Consider the following 19,578-nt stretch of genomic DNA (forward strand, 5'->3'; position numbering starts at 1 on the left):
CCGAAACCAAGAGTCAGATACTTAACTGACTGAGCCACCTAGGCATCCCTCGTCGTCTTTTTTTTTTTTTTTAAGATTTTATTTTTTTTTTCTTAAAAAAACTTTTTTTTAACATTTATTTATTTTTTTTTTCTTTCCAACGTTTTTTTTTATTTTTTTTATTTTTTTTTTATTTTTGGGACAGAGAGAGACAGAGCATGAATGGGGGAGGGGCAGAGAGAGAGGGAGACACAGAATCGGAAACAGGCTCCAGGCTCTGAGCCATCAGCCCAGAGCCCGACGCGGGGCTCGAACTCACGGACCGCGAGATCATGACCTGGCTGAAGTCGGACGCTTAACCGACTGCGCCACCCAGGCGCCCCAACATTTATTTATTTTTGAGAGACAGAGAGAGACAGAGCATGAGCATGGGAGGGGAAGAGGGAGGGGGAGAGAGGGGAGACACAGACTCTTAGCACAGAGCCTGACGTAGAGCTCAAACTCACAAACCGTGAGATCGTGACCTGAGCCGAAGTCAGACGCTTAACTGACAGAGCTCCCCAGATGCCCCAAGATTTTATTTTTTAAAGTAATCTCTATACCCAAGATGGGGCTCGAATTCACAACCCCGAGATCAAGAGTTGCATGCTCTACAGACTGAGCCTATTCAGGCACCCTAAGGAACACATATTTTGTTCTTGAGTATGTAACCACTCAAAGTAGACAGAAGAGATAGCATCATTTACCTGAATTCTACGGGTGGGGGAGGCAAGCTGTCCTCAGAGAAGGAAGGAGAAGGTGGAGAAGTGGAATCTGACTGCGGTGGTGGTGGGTAGCTGCTTCCATCCATATTTTCAACAGAGCCAATACTGCCATTCTGGTACACCAAGGTGGGCGGATACCTGACAATGAACCCAATGCCGAAACAGTCATTTAAAAAGTGTGAGTGATACGCTCATGCTTTTTTAAGCGACTCCACCAAAATGCATTTGATACAAAAGCTATTAGGAAGAAAGAAAGAGTAAAATTCCACATAAAATTCTGAAATTTAATTTTAGGACTAAATTCTGGATTAAAATTTAGGACTAAATTCTATTGTTAAATGTCTCCCAACCCAGATAATCAAAACCATGCCGTTCCTTTCCCAGTGCTGGTTGGCTTTGGCAAACCCAGCAGTTGTTTTAAATTCTCTCCCAAATGTTAAGAGCAGCCTATACCCAAATCCCAAAGTCTGTCTTGTGGCAAAGGGCAAAGCCAAGCCCCAAGGCTAGTGAGCTGTAAACACGTGACTGGCACACAGCCTCATTTGGAGGTCAGCAAGCCTCTGGAGTACTCAAAGGCCAAGGAGGCATTTGATTGCAAAACCAAGCTGAGGACAAATGCAAGTTGCTGTGTGGTAGCTAGACTCGGTCTCCCTGCCAGGTCTCTTATCCAACACAACGAGCTGCCAATTTAAGTAAGGTGCTAGGGCCTGCGCTTCATGAAAACCTGTCCCCCAGAGCACTGGGCCTTGGGTGAACAACAAACCTCCAAATGAGCATAAATACACCAACTAGCAGCTAGCAAAATATGGTTGGTTCCGCTCCACCTCCCCCTTCTCTCCACCACTGTTGGGTTCTAAAGAACTCATTGCAAACAGACTCCAGGAGAAGAGAGTTGAAGAGAACTAACAAATCAAATGATGCTCTGATGCAGAAAATCCCCAAAGCCTGGACCCCTGTAGGCTTGGCACATCTCTTTATAGGTTCCCCAACAAGCATATCCAGGTAGGCCAGCCATGTGGCCTGATCCCAAACTTCTTGGACAAGAGGAAAATGGGAGGCAAAGTCCTTGTTTTCACCAGCCCCATTCCACACCCACAAAAACAACAAAAAACAAACACGTAATAGTTGGCATTCTGAACATGCAAGATTCTGGCCTTAGAGTCCCAGAACCTGAGACAAGGCCTGACTGAACAAGATGGGACCACGGAACAAAATGGCCCCTTTTACTTGGAGTTGAAGGTAAGGAAGGTGCCCTCAGGGCTGATCTCCCTGTAGAAAGGTTCATTTTTTCTCTCACCACCTTCATCACTCTTTAAAACAAATCTCTTAATCCAGGAAGAACAAGTGTCAGAAGTGTCAAGATTTTCAAAAGTCAAGATTTTCATGGTAGAGTTATTCCTAAAAGCAAGAACAACTCAACTCTTTCCTTTTATCATTCCTAGACACCCGGCATGGGCTGGCATCGTTCTCCGACAGCCAGGATGCAATGTATTTAGAGGAAAAACCAGGGCAACATTCATGCCAAGCAGTCGTGGTAACTTGGCTTTGAATGTCACACAGGTCGGACATCAGGATAAGCATCAAACCAAGCTCTAAAACCATTTTTTTCCTTTTAAACCTCCAGTGTGATTTGGTATTGGGAAATGGGTCAGACTGACATCTACTATTTCCCCATGGAGATATATAGCCTCAATACTGGCCAAGCGACCTTTCCCACACTGTCTCTGAGGTCTGCTTTCAGTCCCTTGGCCAGCCTCTCTCCCGAGACTGACAAAGGCTGACTGAAAAGTTGCTTTGGTGATGTGCACAAATCCTCTGCCTGGCCCTCTCCGCTCCTGTGAAATGCCCAGCCCTTAGGCACGACCTTCAAATCAAAGCTGTGGAGGCAAAGGGTTCCCAAGACCACTTTTCTTCTCTTTCCAGTCTTTTCTTTGAGGCCCACAGACATACTAGTGTCTGGCAGAGCAAGGGCACTAGAAGCCATGGGCTTTCTTTTCCAGACTACTACAGTCACTTCATTTAAACTGCTGCGTCTCTTGTTTATTTAGCAAATTTTAATCACCAGATGGATGCGCTTTAAGGTAGCTGATTAACAGTGGTATTGATCTATGCCACACGGCCAGACTTCAGAGGGGTGTGAAAGGTGTCACACCAGAGCTGTTAGGCTGTTGCCCCCAGGTCCCAGGCCCTTCAAAGAATGCTACCAATAGTACGAAAGCATCACATACCCAGAAGGCCCCAGCTTTTCTTTGGATTCCACAAATTCTTGTCCCATCTTCATTTTCTCCCACTCTTCCTTACGTGTCTTGATTTTACGTGGATTTACATTCCCTCGATTTGGATTATCTTTCTTTTCTTTCTATAAGGATAAGAAACAGAAAAGCCTTTGTAAAACATTTTCCAAAGTTCATTAAAATTTCACCAGGTTTCATGGATGCAAAGAGATGAGTTGCTTGGACAACACATGGTAACTAGAGAATTTATAGAATTACTCGTTTGGGAATGACCTAGAGTCATCTAGTCCAAACCACCTCCCAAAGTCAAACACATTCACTCAATCCCACACTCAGACACCTCTACAGATAGGAAACTCACTACCTCTTTGGGTAGCTCATTGATGTTTCTGAGCAGCTCTAATTGTTAGGAGGTTAGTAAAAAAGCTATTTGTTACTCGCTCTGCCACAAAGGTCAGTCAACAGAGATGAGGAGTAATAACAGCCGTAAATATCTGGGACAGATATAAGGAAATAGTTAACAAAACAAAATAAAACAACCAAGGCAGAATTCCTCAGCCCGTGCAGCTGCACTAGCCCCTGGCACTCTCTTGGGCCTCCCGGCAGACATGCTAATGGGATTGTGAGGTTGCCACCGGTAGGTCATATGCTTACACGCATCACTGGAGGTCTAGGGGAAGGGAGCACCTCCCAAAACTAAGTCGATGCCTTCACCCCGCCCTACCGAACCAGTAGTGAAGGTGTTAAACTGTTCCTGTTTGTAAATCAAACACTGTAGGGCCCTGTGCTGATCTCTGAGAAATGAGCTGCAAAACTGGCGGGGAAGGGACTAGCCTAGCTTGAGTGTCCAGCAGAGTCAGGTGCAAATTGCAAGAGAAATAAATGGTGAATAGAAAAGTCAATTTCTAAACCTCAGCCTGAATATACTCAATTGTTAATAGCGCTAGGGGGAACAAACACATTTTTGGTGTGATTTATACTTTCATCTTGGTTGTGCTTGGAGTGGACACATTTTTTAAAGAGTTTCACCTGGCATCCAAGCAAGCAGCCACTTGGAATGATTACTTCATATAAGACTGGCTTCCTTTTTATCCCCCCTCCACAATCGTGCCTACTGATGTGTAGAACAGAGGCCCCTTTCCCCTCACCCTATGCTTTCTCTTCTCTTTCATGATATCCTTGGTGTCCTGCAGCATCTTCTCCTTCCAAAGATCAAAGAAGTACGAAGGGTCTGTGTAGAATTTGAGTGCCTCTTTCCCATCGTCCCTGGGATAGAAATGAAGACAAGTAGCTGTCAGTAGACAGATGAGCTCCCAACCAAATCCAATATTCCAAATACCTACCAGTTAGCAGTTTTTACACTGAGGAATCAAGAAGTCATTCAAATCGACTGCATATTTCCTCTTCCACACCAGCATTCCAATGCCCCCTGAATGGCGCCTCTTTATTTATCTGGCTTTTTAAGAAACTTAGCCTTACTTTCAATTCCTGATAGAGGAATTTGCATGGTCAGGGCAAGAATGGGCTAGAGCAGCAGGGATCCTGATTATTTCTAATGATCTGCATGGCTACAGACATCCCCCTGAGGACATCCTGATATCCTGGCACACCAGAGGGGATTTCTGCCATTGGTTCCCCTTCCCCCACCAATTCCCCAGCACTCTCTAGGAAGCATTCACCCACATGAAACCTATGCACATATGTGCAGGTTCACATGGGTACATTATGTATACATATATACACATGAAAGCATTTATGTGTGCAGCTGTTATTCCTCTGTAAAAACAGGTAACCACAGCAATCCACCTTCTTGCTCCCTTCTAGAATAGCTCAGCACCCCCCACCCAACCCCCCAACCACAAGGGGGCCCCAGTGAAAACACATGGCCAGCTGTTTTATAAGATTGAATTACCATCTTTTAGTGGCTGTGACAGAAGTACAGAGAGAGCTACTGAGTGTCCACGTAAGGGTTACCTGCCAGACTTGATGTTCCTGGTTGGAATCCTGCACTTTGCCATGACTAAGTCTCTCTCACTTTCTTTTTTTTTTTTTTTTTCAACATTTATTTATTTTTGGGACAGAGAGAGACAGAGCATGAACGGGGGAGGGGCAGAGAGAGAGGGAGACACAGAATCGGAAACAGGCTCCAGGCTCTGAGCCATCAGCCCAGAGCCTGACGCGGGGCTCGAACTCACGGACCGCGAGATCGTGACCTGACTGAAGTCGGACGCTTAACCGACTGCGCCACCCAGGCGCCCCACTCTCTCACTTTCTAAAAAGTATGTGCTAGGTAGGGGTGGACATTTACTTTAGCACTATTCTAAACTAAAAAGAATTAGAAAGGCAATTCCATTCCCTGGCCTCCAATCCCGTCACAACACACAGAAAGCATTTCCAAATCAAACACTAATGATTTTTATATTAAATCTTATTCTGAGTTAGCTACACCATTGCTCATTTCTGTTAGGCCAAATCTAGATAATTGAGAGGAGAATGATAACTAAGAAAATACCATTAACTGGAAAATAAACTTGTCTTAATATCATTTGTTTACCCTATCCTATCACACAAACCCTTTGTCGTATGTCATACTCCCTTCAATATCAGGTGTATACTCCCTTCTTGCCCTGAAACCCCTCTGCCCAAATCCAACTTGATAAATGATGGAGGCTACAGAGTCAAATCTCTGCCCTGCTCTGCCAGCTAGCCCCTTTGAAAGCCAAGGTGCAAACATAATTTTACGCAGTAATAATGCAGGATAGATGCTATGTACTTTTATCCTGTGTGAATAGCTACCATGCTCCTATTCCAGGCTCCCTGGATCAGGTGGGTGTCCTTGAGTTTCACACACACATTCTACTTTGCAGTATACCCATGTCTCACAGAAGACATCTGCCTCCAGCTATCTGTAATTACTTTTTACCTGTTCCAAAGATATTTATGGATACAAGCAAGATAAATATTCGCTTTCTGCCCCTGCTCAGTGGTTTTTTGCAGGATGATCACACTACAGACCACTGGAGGGGGGAAGGGCTTTAAGCTGTCTATAAGGCTACCTTCTTTCTCAAGTTTAGCTGCAGCAGCATAGGTCTTTGCAGAGGGGAGTGTCGAAAGGATGTTCTAAACAAAGTAAAGACACTCATTTGGAAGGATGCCAATTATTCCTTAAGCTCTGAAGGACCCTCAGGGCCCAGAGCAGCCAGTCCACAAAACTAGCCCCACTAACACACCCAAACATCTGGTAATCTAGTGGTTTCTGAGTAAGTGGGAGCCTTGCTAGAATGCTGCCCCTGGGATGCATGCTCTAGGACTGCCTTGTAACAAAGTCCTTTTGGTTCTATAATAACTAAATTCCTTGGACAGAATCCAAGGTGGACCTGGCTTACACCAAATTAAACTCTGCAGCATGCAATGTTATGGTAAACTTTCAATACATATTATATTTACTATGAATTTCAGAAACCAAACAATAATAAGTGACAAGTGTTTATATGGTAAATATTAGTTTCTGCTGCCACAAACAACTCTGGGGTAGGTAGTAAGCTTTTTGATACAATCCTCTGATGTAAACATCTTTAAATAAAAAAACACTCTAGTGCTGTTAACCACAGTTTGAAAAAGGGAGGAACTAGCCAGGTTACCTGTAAGGGGTAAGATTGTTGAGAGGCGGAGGAGTATCACAGGTGTTATATGTTTCTAAGACAGGTACTGGGAGAGAGTTTCTGTCGAAAAGCTTCTGGTCTTGAATGGTAGAGCTTCTGAAGGCCTTTCGGGTGTTGATTCCTTGCAGTGACACTGAGAGAAGATGGAAGGCATTAGAAAATGGACGACAGGCTATTTGAGCAAACACTGAGTCACACCAGTCTGAGAGGCCTCAGCTGCTGCGTTTCTTGGCTGCGGCTGTCTGCAGCCAGGTTTTTTTTCCTCCCCCTCTGGGGAAGCCCCACAAGGCTGTCAGCAGCCCAGCCATTTCACGACTGAACAAAATGAGGCAACACAAAGGTTTACTATGTGGCCAGATCTAGCAGGCCTCTCCTTGGGAGGAATGAATCTTCCAAGTACTTTTATGGTAACAAAATACGACTGGGGGAGGGGGCATTTGAGCAAGAATTGGGGGAATGGGAGAGAGGGAGTGTGTGGGGGTGTGGTAGAGCTAAAAAGGTTTCTTTACGCCACCCAGGCTTGTGTCATTTCAAAGCAGAACTCCATAGGTCTCTGTGATTTTTCCCTTTACTTTTTTATAAATCAGGAAAAAAAAAAAACTCTAAGAAACTGCTCAGCAAAGCCTGCAAATGCTGAGCTCAGCTTCCTTACCTTCTTCTTCCTTGGGATCCAGCTGAGTGACTTTAACTTGTAGGCGGTCGACCCTCTCAGCAAGGGAGCTTACCCGAGAGGCAAAGGTATTTGCCTGAGTAAAGAGCTCTCCAACAATGTCCTCTGCATATTTACCTGAAAGAGCAAAGAAACCGAGTCACTAGTGCATAAAAATGACATAAATGGTTAGAAAAACTGGCTACTATAGATTTTACTCCCCACCTCCCCAACACACGCACACACCCCCTAAGATGGTTTGGGTTACATGCAGATGCTTGCTCTTCATAGATAGATAGAAAGATGCCCTCCATAGTTTGAGCAGTCTGCTTATGTTCTCTAATAGTCTTCTTGGCAAACTCTGAACAGTCACGAACTCAATGCAGGATGAATAATACCAAAAGGTGCAATACAAAAAATTAATCCTGGAAGAGCAGACAATATGTAGACATATGCCTACAGCCCTTACCCCCTTGCTGCTTGGTAAAAGCACCTTGTAAAATGGTTCTGGGAAACAGACTGGGAGTTACAAGGACCTTGTAGGTGTCTACCATTAACATGAAAAATAAGAAATTACATCCTCAATGGAGCCTCCAAAGTACATTCAACAACCATGATGAGTTGTGGTATCTTCGAGGGGCCTTGAACTTATCAACAATTCACAGCACAGACTTATAACTTCTTCTAAGGGGTGAGAAGGTTATCTTATGTTTTATAACATACAACTTTGGAAGTCTTTGCTTTAGGTTATAATCCTTCAAATTTACATCTCAAGGAAGAAGTGAAAAGCTGAAACTTTCAAGCCCTCCCTGAAAACCAACATACCAGTGGTCTCTTTCTGCAATATCTTATTTTTTTAGAAAAAGAAAAGAGTTCGTACTTTCAACCCTGGAATGCAAGGAGAATTTGCAGCCAAAGAAACCGAACAGCAATTTGACACTACCTCCATATTGTCATTCCAAGCCACAAAGCACATTCTTGCTAGGAATGAAAAGTGGTACATATGAAAAAATATATCATCTGAGTTTCTTAACTTGCAAGGTGAAGGTAGGCAGAAGTCACTGTGCCCAACCAAAAAAACTATTGAGAACTATTTTAAGTAGGCTCTGATTCTTAGCTTTGAAACTACATGTATGCTTAGTCCACACTTGAGGGGAAAAATATTAGTCAAAAGGCCAAAACTGCACCTTCAGGGTGAACTAACTACAGCTCACCTTCCCAGTGTAACCTGGAGAGTAAGGATAAGACCAATCAACAGCATATTTTGAATTGCTGATAAATTTAGTCGATAAGGAGTTTCTAATCAAGGAAGGGACAAGTCTTTGCATACTGAACGATTTTGTGATTTAAACAACCATGGGAAGCTCCTGGGCTCAAAGAACACAAATTGGCAGAGGATCCTATCTGATTCCTGTCCATAATACAGCTAAGTTCTATAAAGACCATACTGCATCATGCTCAACCAGGTAATGGAAAACTGATTGGAAAGCTAAAGCAGAGAAACATGCAGCATTATGTGTGGAAAATAGACCAGGCTCAAAAATATCTGTTAACCAGGGCACCTGGCTGGCTTAGTTGGTAGAGTATGCGACTCTTGATCTCGGGGTCATGAGTTCAAGACCATCTTGGGCATGGAGATTAGTTCAAACAAATCAACACCTCAATCAATCAATCAATCAATCAATCAGTCAACCGATGAGCTATTCTGGAGGAAAAGAAAACCCCAAATCAACCCACCCTTAGGTCACCAAGAGAGTACCCAGGATTTTCTGTTCCTCAGTGAAGGGAGTAGTGGTAACGTGAGTAGTGGCTGAATGTGGCACAGTGATTTTCAAGATAAAATCTTACCCCCAACATATAAACATGCTAACGTTGAGAATGCTGTTTGAAGAGGGAGTGAGGTGGTGTGAAGGTTTCCCCACTGTCACATCATCCCCTCAGGCCCTGGGCCTACTCAGAACTACAAGATGATGTATGGAAAAAGCAGCAGACTTCAATCAGAAAAGTCTGGATTTAAGTCTCAGTTCTTTCTATTTATACCTGTGTACTCTTCAGCAAGTCACAATGTCTCAGCCTCAGTTTCCTCATCTGTAAAATGGGGATAACTGTATCAACCTTACTAAACTGTCATAGGATTAAACAAGCTAAAAATGTAAGTTGTTACAACGAAATTCTCCCTTATACTGCTCAACCACATCAGATGACTTTCAAGAGTGTATCTAAATATCCTATTTTACACTTATAAGAAATTAAGATATAATTCCAGTCAGTAATATGATAGCCCCTATTCTTCAAGTACTAAAAACTACTCCAATCTCTGAAAACAGAAGTGTGATACTTATATAGGAGAAAACCAAAGTGCCTTGTTCAGAGTTAAATTTCATTCAGATTACCAAGATACACCCACTATCACATCAGGACATTCATAATAGTTATCAAACACATTTTGCAAAAGAATCCAGAAGCAATCTTTAATTTTTTTTTTCCTTAGCAGAACTCTTCAAATGAAAGCCTATGTGGAAATGAACAGGTAAAACTGATTTTTAAAACTGTGAAGTTGCTCTTGTTGAAGTCTGAGTGGGAGTCTTGGAGCCCCCAGGGGCATGGCCCCAGTATGCTCAGAAAACCCAGTATCATAGCATGATTTCTTAATGACCCAAGTGGGGGTTCCATTCTACCAGGTGGTCAGGATACTAATTCAAAAGTGCAGGCTGGCTGGGCTGTGTCTATATCTCCTAAGATATGGCAACATAGTATGTGAAATGCCAATCTCCCTGCACTGAGGGAAAATAAAAATTCTGGATATGCTATCATGCAGCAATCCAAGGCTGTGGAATTTTTAATTTTGTGCCTTATCCATACCATAATCACACTTTGCCTACTAGGCCAAGAACTTCTGGCTACAGCACACGAGGACAAGGTCATGACTATGAAGTACATATGAACTTATTCCTGTGCCGCTCTCTGCTAGATGAAATACTAGTCATCTTTGGAGGCCTGGTGTGAATCTACCCTCTTCTAAGAAGCATTCCCTAACTCTCCCTATGCCCCCACACCATGCACTGAATCCCCATACAGAGTACTACTTCCTTCCCTGTGTTCTCTGTGCACTGACAGCATGAAATGGTGGAGAGAACACAGGCATGCATCATTCGACAAACATTTACTGAGCTTCTACTGGGTGCCAGATTCTACACAAGATAAAACATTGGGGTTCAAGGATAAACAAGACATGATTTCTGCCTTCAGAGAACTTTTAATTTAGTATAAGAGATACAGAAAAGTTTCAACACAATGTGGCAAGTAATGATACAGCTCAGAGGAGCACTTAGTCCAACCTAGAAGAGATCCTTGAGCTAGGCCTTGCAAGAGCAGCTGCAAGGATGGTGAGGGTACTCCAGGCAGGAAACAGCCAAGGGCATCGCATGCAAGTATGAGAGTATGGTCTCTCTCACAAATACTATAAGTAAGTGATAAATCATTCTTCCTTCCTTTTCCTCCCTCTTTTCCTTCTTTCTCATTTAAAAAAAAAAATCTTTTAAAAAGATTGTAAAATGGGAGGGGTGCCTGGGTGGCTCAGTCGGTTGGACATGCGTCCGACTTCAGTTCAGATCATGATCTCATGGTTTGTGAGTTCAAGCCCTGCGTCCTGCTCTGTGCTGACAGCTCAGAGCCTGGAGTCTGCTTCCGATTTTGTGTCTCCCTTTTTCTCTCTGCTCCTCCCCTTCTCATGCTCTCTCTTTCCTTCAAAAATAAATATTAAAAAAATTTTTAATAGAATAAAAAATAAAAGGATTATAAAATGGGAGAAGATGGATGGCAGAAAATGAGATTTGAAAGGAAGGCGGGTCTTGAAAAGTCTTGAATGCCAGGCCAAGAAACTTAAACAATTCCACAGTGAGGAACAGGGGAGATTTCTAACATTTGCACTCTAATGTACGTACATATGTACGTACGTACGTATGTATGTATACATTTATTTTTTGTTCATTCATTCATTCGAGTAGGGGAGCAGGGAAGGGGAGAGGGAGAGAGAGAATCTTAAGCAGATTCCTCAGGGCTCGATCTCAACAGCTCAGGGTTCATTATCATAATCTGTGGGATCATGACATAGGCCGAAACCAAGAGTTGGACGTTTAATCGACTGAGCCACCCAGGCACCCTTGTACTCTTATTTTAAAAACACTTTTGGGGCACCTGGGTGGCTCAGATGGTTAAGCATCTGACTCTTGATTTCATCTCAGGTCGTGATCTCATGGGTCATGAGATGGAGCTCTGTGTTAGGCTTCGTGATGAGTGTGGAGCCTGTTTGGGATTCTCTTTCTTGCCCTTTCTCTGCTCTCTCTCAAAATAAACAGACATTAAAAAAACAAAAAACAAAAAACTTTTAAATTGCAAAAGTTAACACAGACTTAACTTTTAAAAAGTCGAATAATTCAGAATTATAACAGTAAAAAGTGAAATTTGCATTTTGAGCAGACCACTCTGGCAGGGATACAAGTTTTAAGATTTGTAAGATCTTTAGGTTTATATATTTAAGAGGACTGATAGAGAAAGGGAGGCCAGAGGGAGGCTAAGGCAACAGTTAATTTTATTATTTTTTATTATGTTTGCTTATTTGTGAGAGAGAGAGACAAAGCACAAGTGGAGGAAGAGCAGAGAGAAAGACACACAAAATTCCAAGCAGGCTCCAGGCTCTGAGCTGTCAGTGCAGAGCAGGACACAGGGCTCGAACCCACGAGCCGTGAGATCATGACCTGAGCCAAAGTCGGATGGCCAACCGACTAAGTAACCCAGGCGCCTCTATTTCTTTTTTTAACTTTATTTATTTAGAGAGAGAAAGGGAGAGAGAGCGAGAGAGAGAGAGAGAGAGAAAGAGAGAGCACACGCACGCACGCAGGGGTGGGGCAGAGAGAGAGAGGGAGACAGAATCCCAAGCAGGCTCCGCACTGTCCGCACAGAGCCTATTGTGGGGCTTGAACTTACAAACTGTGAGATCATGATCTGGGCCGAAGTCAGACGCTTAACCCACTGAGCCACCCAGGCACCCCAAGGGAACAGTTTAGGTGAGAGTTAACAAAGGTCTAAACCAGGGTGGTGTTGGCAGAGACAGAGCAGAGAAATTCTTTGGAAATCTTACTTTACCTCTTACTGGCTGTTATCTCTCTAGGCAAGTTACTTTTCTGAGCCTTCATTTCTTCACCTGAAAAACGGGAATACCACCACCTACCCTCACAGGATCACTGAATAGATTAAATGAGATCATCTATGTCAAGATCCTATTAAAACCTGGCATAAAGTGGGCAATCAACAAATGTGAGTTCCCCTCTCATCACCCTCTCCCCTTAAAAATTATTTATTTCTGTCTCCTCTGGTAGATTATAAGCTCCTATAAAGCAGAGACCTTTTTTCTTCAATTTATTTTTTACATTTATTTTTGAGAGACAGAGAGATACAGAGTATGAGCAGGGGAGGGGCAAAGAGAGAAGTAGACACAGAATCCAAAGCAGGCTCCAGGCTCCGAGCTGTCAGCACAGAGCCCGATGTGGGGCTTGAACCCATGAACCGTGAGATCATGACCTGAGCCGAAGTCAGACGCTCAACTGACTGAGCCACCCAGGCGCCCCTGGCAGAGACCATTTCTTATTATCACTCTATTCCCTCAGCATCTGGCACATAAAATATGTTCAATACATGTTTATTGGATTAAAAAAAAAAAAAAAGGGTCAGTTAGCTCTACAATGTGAGGAAATCTTGTTTCTGTAGGTACAAACCAATCCTGGCCCTCAGATCAGCTTCCTCAAGATGGGAGTGGTCTGATCACAAGTGCGAGAGTGAGCAATGACATCCATCAACACTACCCTGGAAAAACACCTGAGAGAGAGCATAACTCCTGCTGAGTGAGAGTAAGAAGCATCATTAGCTAGATGTCCTTTGTCCTATGGAGAAGGAACCGGTGTGTGATTGACTTGCACCCATTTGGCCTTCTCAGGGTGACAGAAGCAGAAATGATGCTTTTAAGAAGCACTGAGGCTCTCTACAGCCTTCATGTGCTTCCTTGTCAGCTGCACTGCTACTGCACTGCTGTCAATGTTCCTTTGTGTAAGACGGGCACTGGCAGGATTTCGTTTCTTCGTGACGCCCCATCCAGGTTTCCCTAAGCCCTAGATCAACAGAGATGGCCTCTGGAGCTAGGAAAAGGCTTAGGGATCTCAGACCCCATACATCATATGGTCGCAGAACTCTGTCTCCTCAGGCCCCTGTTTTAAAGGCAGGACCTGTTACTATCTGGGGGAATGCAGGCTTTCCTGATACCCCACTGCCTTCACTAAGGGTAGTAGTGATTCAATAGAAGGGGTGAATGTCTGAAAGAATTCATACCAAGATGCTTTTGCTAAGGAAGATCACTAAAATGGCAATTTGACGAAGGTTCTTATGGGAGCTGGAGTGGCACTAAGACAAATGCAGAGCCTATCCAAGCGTCTGCCCTTCCCCTACCTCAGCTTCAAACAAAGTCAGCTTGATTCACAATGAAATCCAAACCATGCATGTACTCCACCCTAGGCAGTCTCATTCATTCTTGCCAATTAAAACAACAACAACAACAACAACAACAAAAATATCATTGAGCTGGCTTTCCCTCAACTCCAAAACAGACTGGGCTAACAACCGTCTTCTTGCTAGAGAAGAATGGCTCCAGCTACACTTTGTGTCATTGTGTGTTCATGCAGCTTGCAAAATTCCCAATACCCTAGAGACTGCAAAAGTAATTTGCACCCTGAACTTGGACCTGGGGGCTTGCAGCACAATTAAATGTGTACCGGGGTACACAAGTCAGCTAGAATCTGAGTGCATGTTTGCTTTACTCCTCTTTGGGAAGAAAAGTTGGGGGAGGGGGTGTAGGGTAGAGAAAGACTATTGGCACATTTGAGGCTTCAACAAAGTCAGCTACATTGAACAGCTCGTGCAATTATGGGCACATTCCCCAACCCAAGATACTGCTCTGTGAACCTCCCACTTTACACACAGAGAATTCTGCTCTGTCATTCCATCTGCAGTTTCTGCTGCAGCCCTTCCTGCCACCCTTCCCACAGATTTCTTTTGAAGCAGGTGGAGGGGGAGGTGGAGGGAACCTAGAGGGTGGTGGTAGATGAAGAAAAGGTTGAGGGGAAGAATTCTGTACCAAAAATGAACCTCTCTTTGGGGAGAGGGGGAGGGATACATTTTCGCATTACCTAGGGAAGGCAGATGGGGGAGAAATAGGAGCACGGGAGGAGAAGGAAACTAAATAAAGAGCACCAACGACCCCTGAGGGCAAAGCACAGGCTCTCTGCGGCACTCACTCAGGCTGCCCAGCTGTCGGATGACATTTGCCAGGGTGATGTTGGTCACGCATTCCAGCTCGCTTCTAACGCTAGGCAACGTCTGACGGCACAGGTGCCTTGGCTCGATGTTCCTCGTTACTAACGGCATGGTGGACCTGCTTCAGGCAATGTTCTGAATGATGAAAAACAACCTAAAAAAGAAATAACAGGAAAGTATTACTCAACCACAAATTCCAGGCACACTAGGGCTGTGTGAGTCTTTTTTTTCTTTTGTCTTGTTCTGATCTAAAACAGCTTTAAAAAAATCTCTTCCCAATCATTTCTTCTTTTTTAAGCTCCCCCCGCCCCAATCTTTAAGGTTTGCTATTAGAAGGCTTGCCGGATCAGTTTAGAAATTCTGAACTAGTGACTGCTGGCTGAGTTACACAGGCAGCATAAAAACCTAAAAACCTTAAAATAACAACGACGCTCCAACCAACAAGAGTCTCCAGAGGCAAGGAGGCATGGTCAGAAAACAGTCCATTCAGCAGGCTCTGGATAGTACGGACAGATCCTATCCTTGGTGTATCCATAATCAGGACAGATCAGATTCCAGATGATCAATTATAAGGATCAAAAAAGAGCTGCTGTCATCTGATCATCTCCACAACGGAAATTGAGTTGCCAATAGCAATTCCATTGATCTACATCAGGACATAACTTCTCCAGTTCTTCCCTGATGGATGACTGTTAATGTACAACTAAATGCTAGCTGCCAGTGTCTATTAACACTACTAAAGTTTAATCTGTAAATTGACAGAATTAAAGAATATCAAGGAAAATTTTACACGTTCAATATGTCAAACATGATGCTAAAGCAAACTGTGCTATAAGATTCCCTAGTCCTTTCTCATCTACCCAAGAGCTCCCTTTCTCTCTCCTATTCGTATCCGGATCAACACACCTGGGCCAAAAGGCTCTTGAGCCGGCAGGAAGTGTCTGGAGCAGATCCGGAAACCTTCCAGTTACCGTTTCTTATCCTGTCAGCTGAGCCCCTTTCCCTAGGAAATCCCCACCACTTCAGGTTCATGCTGAGCTATTGTTTTAGAATTAGATTACCAAATTCCTAGCTTTACAAGGATAGGAGGAGGTTTTAGTCTCAACAAAATGGGTATGACTACAGCCAAGGCATACCAGGCTGTTCCTGTTTCTGTATCTCGTGAAACTAAAGAAATTTAAAACAGCCTAATGGTTTTCATGCTAGGGAAAATGCAAATTCACTTCAAATGAAAAGGTAAAGCATAAAGGTAACATACCCAAGTCCCCAGTATTCCCAATTCTTCATTTAATTAAAAAGAAAAAAAAAAAAAAAGGCAAAACAGGTTTACTTACATCAAATCTTAAAACACCAGCTCATCACCAAAAAAAGTTGATTGTGAATACAAAAAGCTAAGTATCACAAACCTTAAAAGTGAACCAACATATTGTCTGACCAAAAGAAAAAGGAAAAAAAAAGCCCTTCAGGCTCAAAGGGGGAGTAGAACCCTTTGGAACAGACTGCTCCTTGTTATGGACATTCTGATCTACTAAGAGTAAAAATAAAACAGGAAGCCAGCAGCTTGGGGAACAAGATTTCCTGTCACCAACAGCAACAGCCCAAGAACCAAGAGAATCAGCTGTTTGCTCATAACTCTGAACCTCCCTTTAATAGTCACTGTGTGGCAGCTGTGCCTATCTTTGGGGTGCAGAGGTGTTTCCTGAATATTTGTCTACTGTCTAAGGAAATAATTTTCATTCCGTTCCTCTGCTAAATTCCCCTTTGACTCAACAGGTTTTCTAATCCAAACTCTGGACTCTCCCTTCCAGTTGAACTCCTCTTCTCTACATGGTGTAGAGGTACTAAGATGCAATCATTAGTAACTCACTGGTGAAAGAGTTTAGAACAAGAAAGGAGGCAGGAGGTTGCAAATGAAAGAACCTCACAGGGCTCTGTACACCATCCTCTGGATGCTCTTATACTCTCAAATTTCAAGCTTTCTGGAAGAATCAAATTCGATGGTACAGCCAGAGATGATTGAAAACAGCCACTGTGGCTCCCTCTATTAGCAATCATTTCAGTACTTGTTCCAGCTTCTCAGAGGAGCTAAAGGAGCCAGATCCCCTTGAAATTGTACATCAAATGTGGCCACTGACAAGGCATTCCAGATGTTCTCTCTGGACACCTAATGGAAACTGGATTCCAGATGGCTAGGTACATGTAGAACTGGGGGCCAGGAGGAGGTTCTTGTAACACCTTGGTACTTTAGAATTTATACTTTCCCAAGGGCCTTGAGTAAGCAGAACACAAATGGAGTCAACTCTCTGTCATATGGGGGGGGGGGGCGGGATGGGATACAAGTTTCCAATAGCAAGATGGCTTCTTATCACTAAAAAAACCAGTTCCCACAACCAGCTAGAGAGGGTAGAGGCCACTTTTAGGTAAACAGGCTTGAGCAATGGAATACAGAAACAGGGCCACAGTGACCACCTGGTTGAATACAGACAGACCCATCAGGTAACCCCTCAAAATATCCATAGGCCCTAAATGACCAATGGGTTACTTGCAACTAGGCACAGCTACCAAAAATGGGAGAATTCCATATGTCCCCATACCTCCTTCACCTTCCCTCTTTAAAAACAGCTTCTATACCTCTATACCTCATTACAGACAGCCTTCCCCTGGCTGTCCTCCCCACTGTTCCCCTATGGTGTATTCAATAAACTTCTATCTCCTTTGTTCTGCCTTGGGTGAATTCTTGTCACTGCCTGCACCATCAGCTTCCACCCGATCAGTGATCATTTGGGGCCCTCATCTGATTGGGAGAGACACCCCATTTAGACACCACAGACAGTACTCAAGAAATGACAATATGTCAATATCTATCAAGACAAAACAAACAGAAAAGTAAATCTGCTACTAAAAAAAACCACTTAATATGTTTCAGAACCACCAATGAGAAACAAGATTCCTTGTTATATGGAATTACCTGAATCACTGTTCATTTTCCTTTTGGATAATCAAAGTTAATTATATTCTGGGGCACCTGGGTGGCTCAGTCAGTTCGATGTCTGACTTCAGCTCATGATCTCATGGCTCGTGAGTTCAAGCCCTGAGTCGGGCTCTGTGCTGACAGCTTAGAGCCTGGATGGAGACTGCTTCCAATTCTGTGTCTCCCTCTCTCTATGCCCCTCCCCTGCTCGTGGACTGTCTCCTTCTCTCTCTCTCTCAAAAATAAACAAGAACCTTAAAAAAATTTTTTTAAGTTAGTTATATTCACCATAAGAAGTATGGAATTATGCATGATCTGAAACACAACAGTAACTTCGTTAGGAAAAAAAAAAAAAAAAAAAAAGCCTACATTCCAGTGAAGATAAACTTAGAAATGGGCAAAGACTCTCAAGGCTCTTGACTCAACTCAGCTTCAAGTTGTGCCATTCAAACATACTAGGGTTAGTACCGTGACTCTGATAACCTTACTAGCTATGTGATCTTGGGCAATTTTCCTGGAGACATTAAGTAATGTAACATACATAAAATGTCTACTACAAGGCTAAATAAAAAGGTAGTTATTTTGTAGTCCATGGACCCTAGGAAAATCTTACTGTAAAATCAACTTTATGCATTGATAAATATTTTTAAACACCTTCAACTATAGACATATTATGTGGTAGAACGCAAAGATGAACGTAAAGATGAAACAAATGTAAAGATGAAACCCTGGACTTAAATGAAATTTACTGAGGTTTTTTTCCTCCAGAGGTTGCTCCCAGCCAGGCTTCTGGACCTCCTGAAGAACACACATTCTCTCTCTCTCCACTCTTTCACACTGAGTTCCTCATCTGATCCACAGAACAAAGAAAATGATTAGAGTGACTATTTTCTCAATTCTCCTCAAGACTGTACGTAACTACTAGCACCATTCCAGATGCATTGGAGAAAAAGTTAATACATTGTATACAATGGATGCCTAATGGCATTAGGGTTTAATTCTCTCATGGAAATCCAGTTGAGAAAGGCTCCTCTATCATCAGTAGTCATTTAGTGGAAAATCTGTGGAGTACTGGGTGTTGAGAAACCACCGTATTAAGGAAGTAACATGGCCAAATTTGCATTTTAGACAAGTCATTCTAACAGAAGCAAAGAAGTTATATTTGGGCAGGAGAAGGCTGGAGATAAATAGATCAGTTGGGACTCTTCACAGGTTAAGACAATGACAATAGAAATGGAGAGGCCCACTACGGCTAGCAAATATGAATGAGGACAGGTTGTAGGGGTAAGGCTAACTCTTCAGTCCTATTTGCTACTCTCTCAATAGGTTTGTACAGTTATACTCACAAAGTGATAAGACGTATATCTCTTTTTAAAAGTATCATGAAAAGGGGTAGTAAATGCTAGTGTCAGTGACAGAAAAAAAAGAGAAAGTGAAGAAAACCAAGAAAGTAGTGGTTCTTAGATGCCAAAAGAAGTTTTGGAGCCATGAAAGAGTGAATGACCTGTCTTCACAGAATCAATAAAGTTCTGGGGCACCTGGGTGGTTGAGTGGGCTAAGTGTCTTACACTTTTTTTTTTTTTTAAACGTTTTATTATTTTTTTGAGAGACACAACAGAGTGCGAACAGGGAGGGGCAGAGAGAGAGACACACACAGAATCAGAAGCAGGCTCCAGGTTCTGAGCTGTCAGCACAGAGCCCGACGTGAGGCTCGAACTCACAAACTGCGAGATCATGACCTAAGCCAAAGTCCAACACTTAACTGACTCAGCCACCCAGGCTCCCCAAGCGTCTGACACTTGATTTCAGTTCAGGTCATGATCTCAGGGTCCTGAGATCGAGCCCTGTATTGGGCTCTGCGCTGAGTATGGAGCCTGCCTAAGACTCTCCCTCTGTCCCTTTCCATTGCTCACACATTCCCCCTCTCTCAAAAACAATAACAGCAAAACAAACAAAA

The 19,578-nt window shown here is 43.2% G+C and overlaps 1 protein-coding gene across 3 annotated transcripts in view; it reads right to left on the reverse strand.

Annotated features, from left to right (window-relative positions):
- WASF2 (WASP family member 2) overlaps window positions 1-19,578 on the reverse strand; it is a 74,456-nt gene that overhangs the window by 7,184 nt on the left and 47,694 nt on the right. For 2 of the 3 annotated variants that reach the window (XM_045476255.1, XM_045476256.1), the window contains exons 2-7: window positions 14,632-14,804; window positions 7,292-7,426; window positions 6,619-6,772; window positions 4,126-4,243; window positions 2,972-3,102; window positions 726-881 (exon numbers count right to left, since the gene is read on the reverse strand). In XM_045476255.1, coding sequence (XP_045332211.1) covers window positions 726-881; window positions 2,972-3,102; window positions 4,126-4,243; window positions 6,619-6,772; window positions 7,292-7,426; window positions 14,632-14,761 — 824 coding nt within the window. In that variant the 5' untranslated portion in view covers window positions 14,762-14,804. Of the gene's footprint in view, window positions 1-725; window positions 882-2,971; window positions 3,103-4,125; window positions 4,244-6,618; window positions 6,773-7,291; window positions 7,427-14,631; window positions 14,805-15,984; window positions 16,159-19,578 lie in introns of those variants that run through there. The other variant, XM_045476257.1, reaches the window with a different exon arrangement.

This window comes from Leopardus geoffroyi, chromosome C1 (assembly GCF_018350155.1).
Source record: "Leopardus geoffroyi isolate Oge1 chromosome C1, O.geoffroyi_Oge1_pat1.0, whole genome shotgun sequence".
NCBI lineage: Eukaryota > Metazoa > Chordata > Mammalia > Carnivora > Felidae > Leopardus > Leopardus geoffroyi.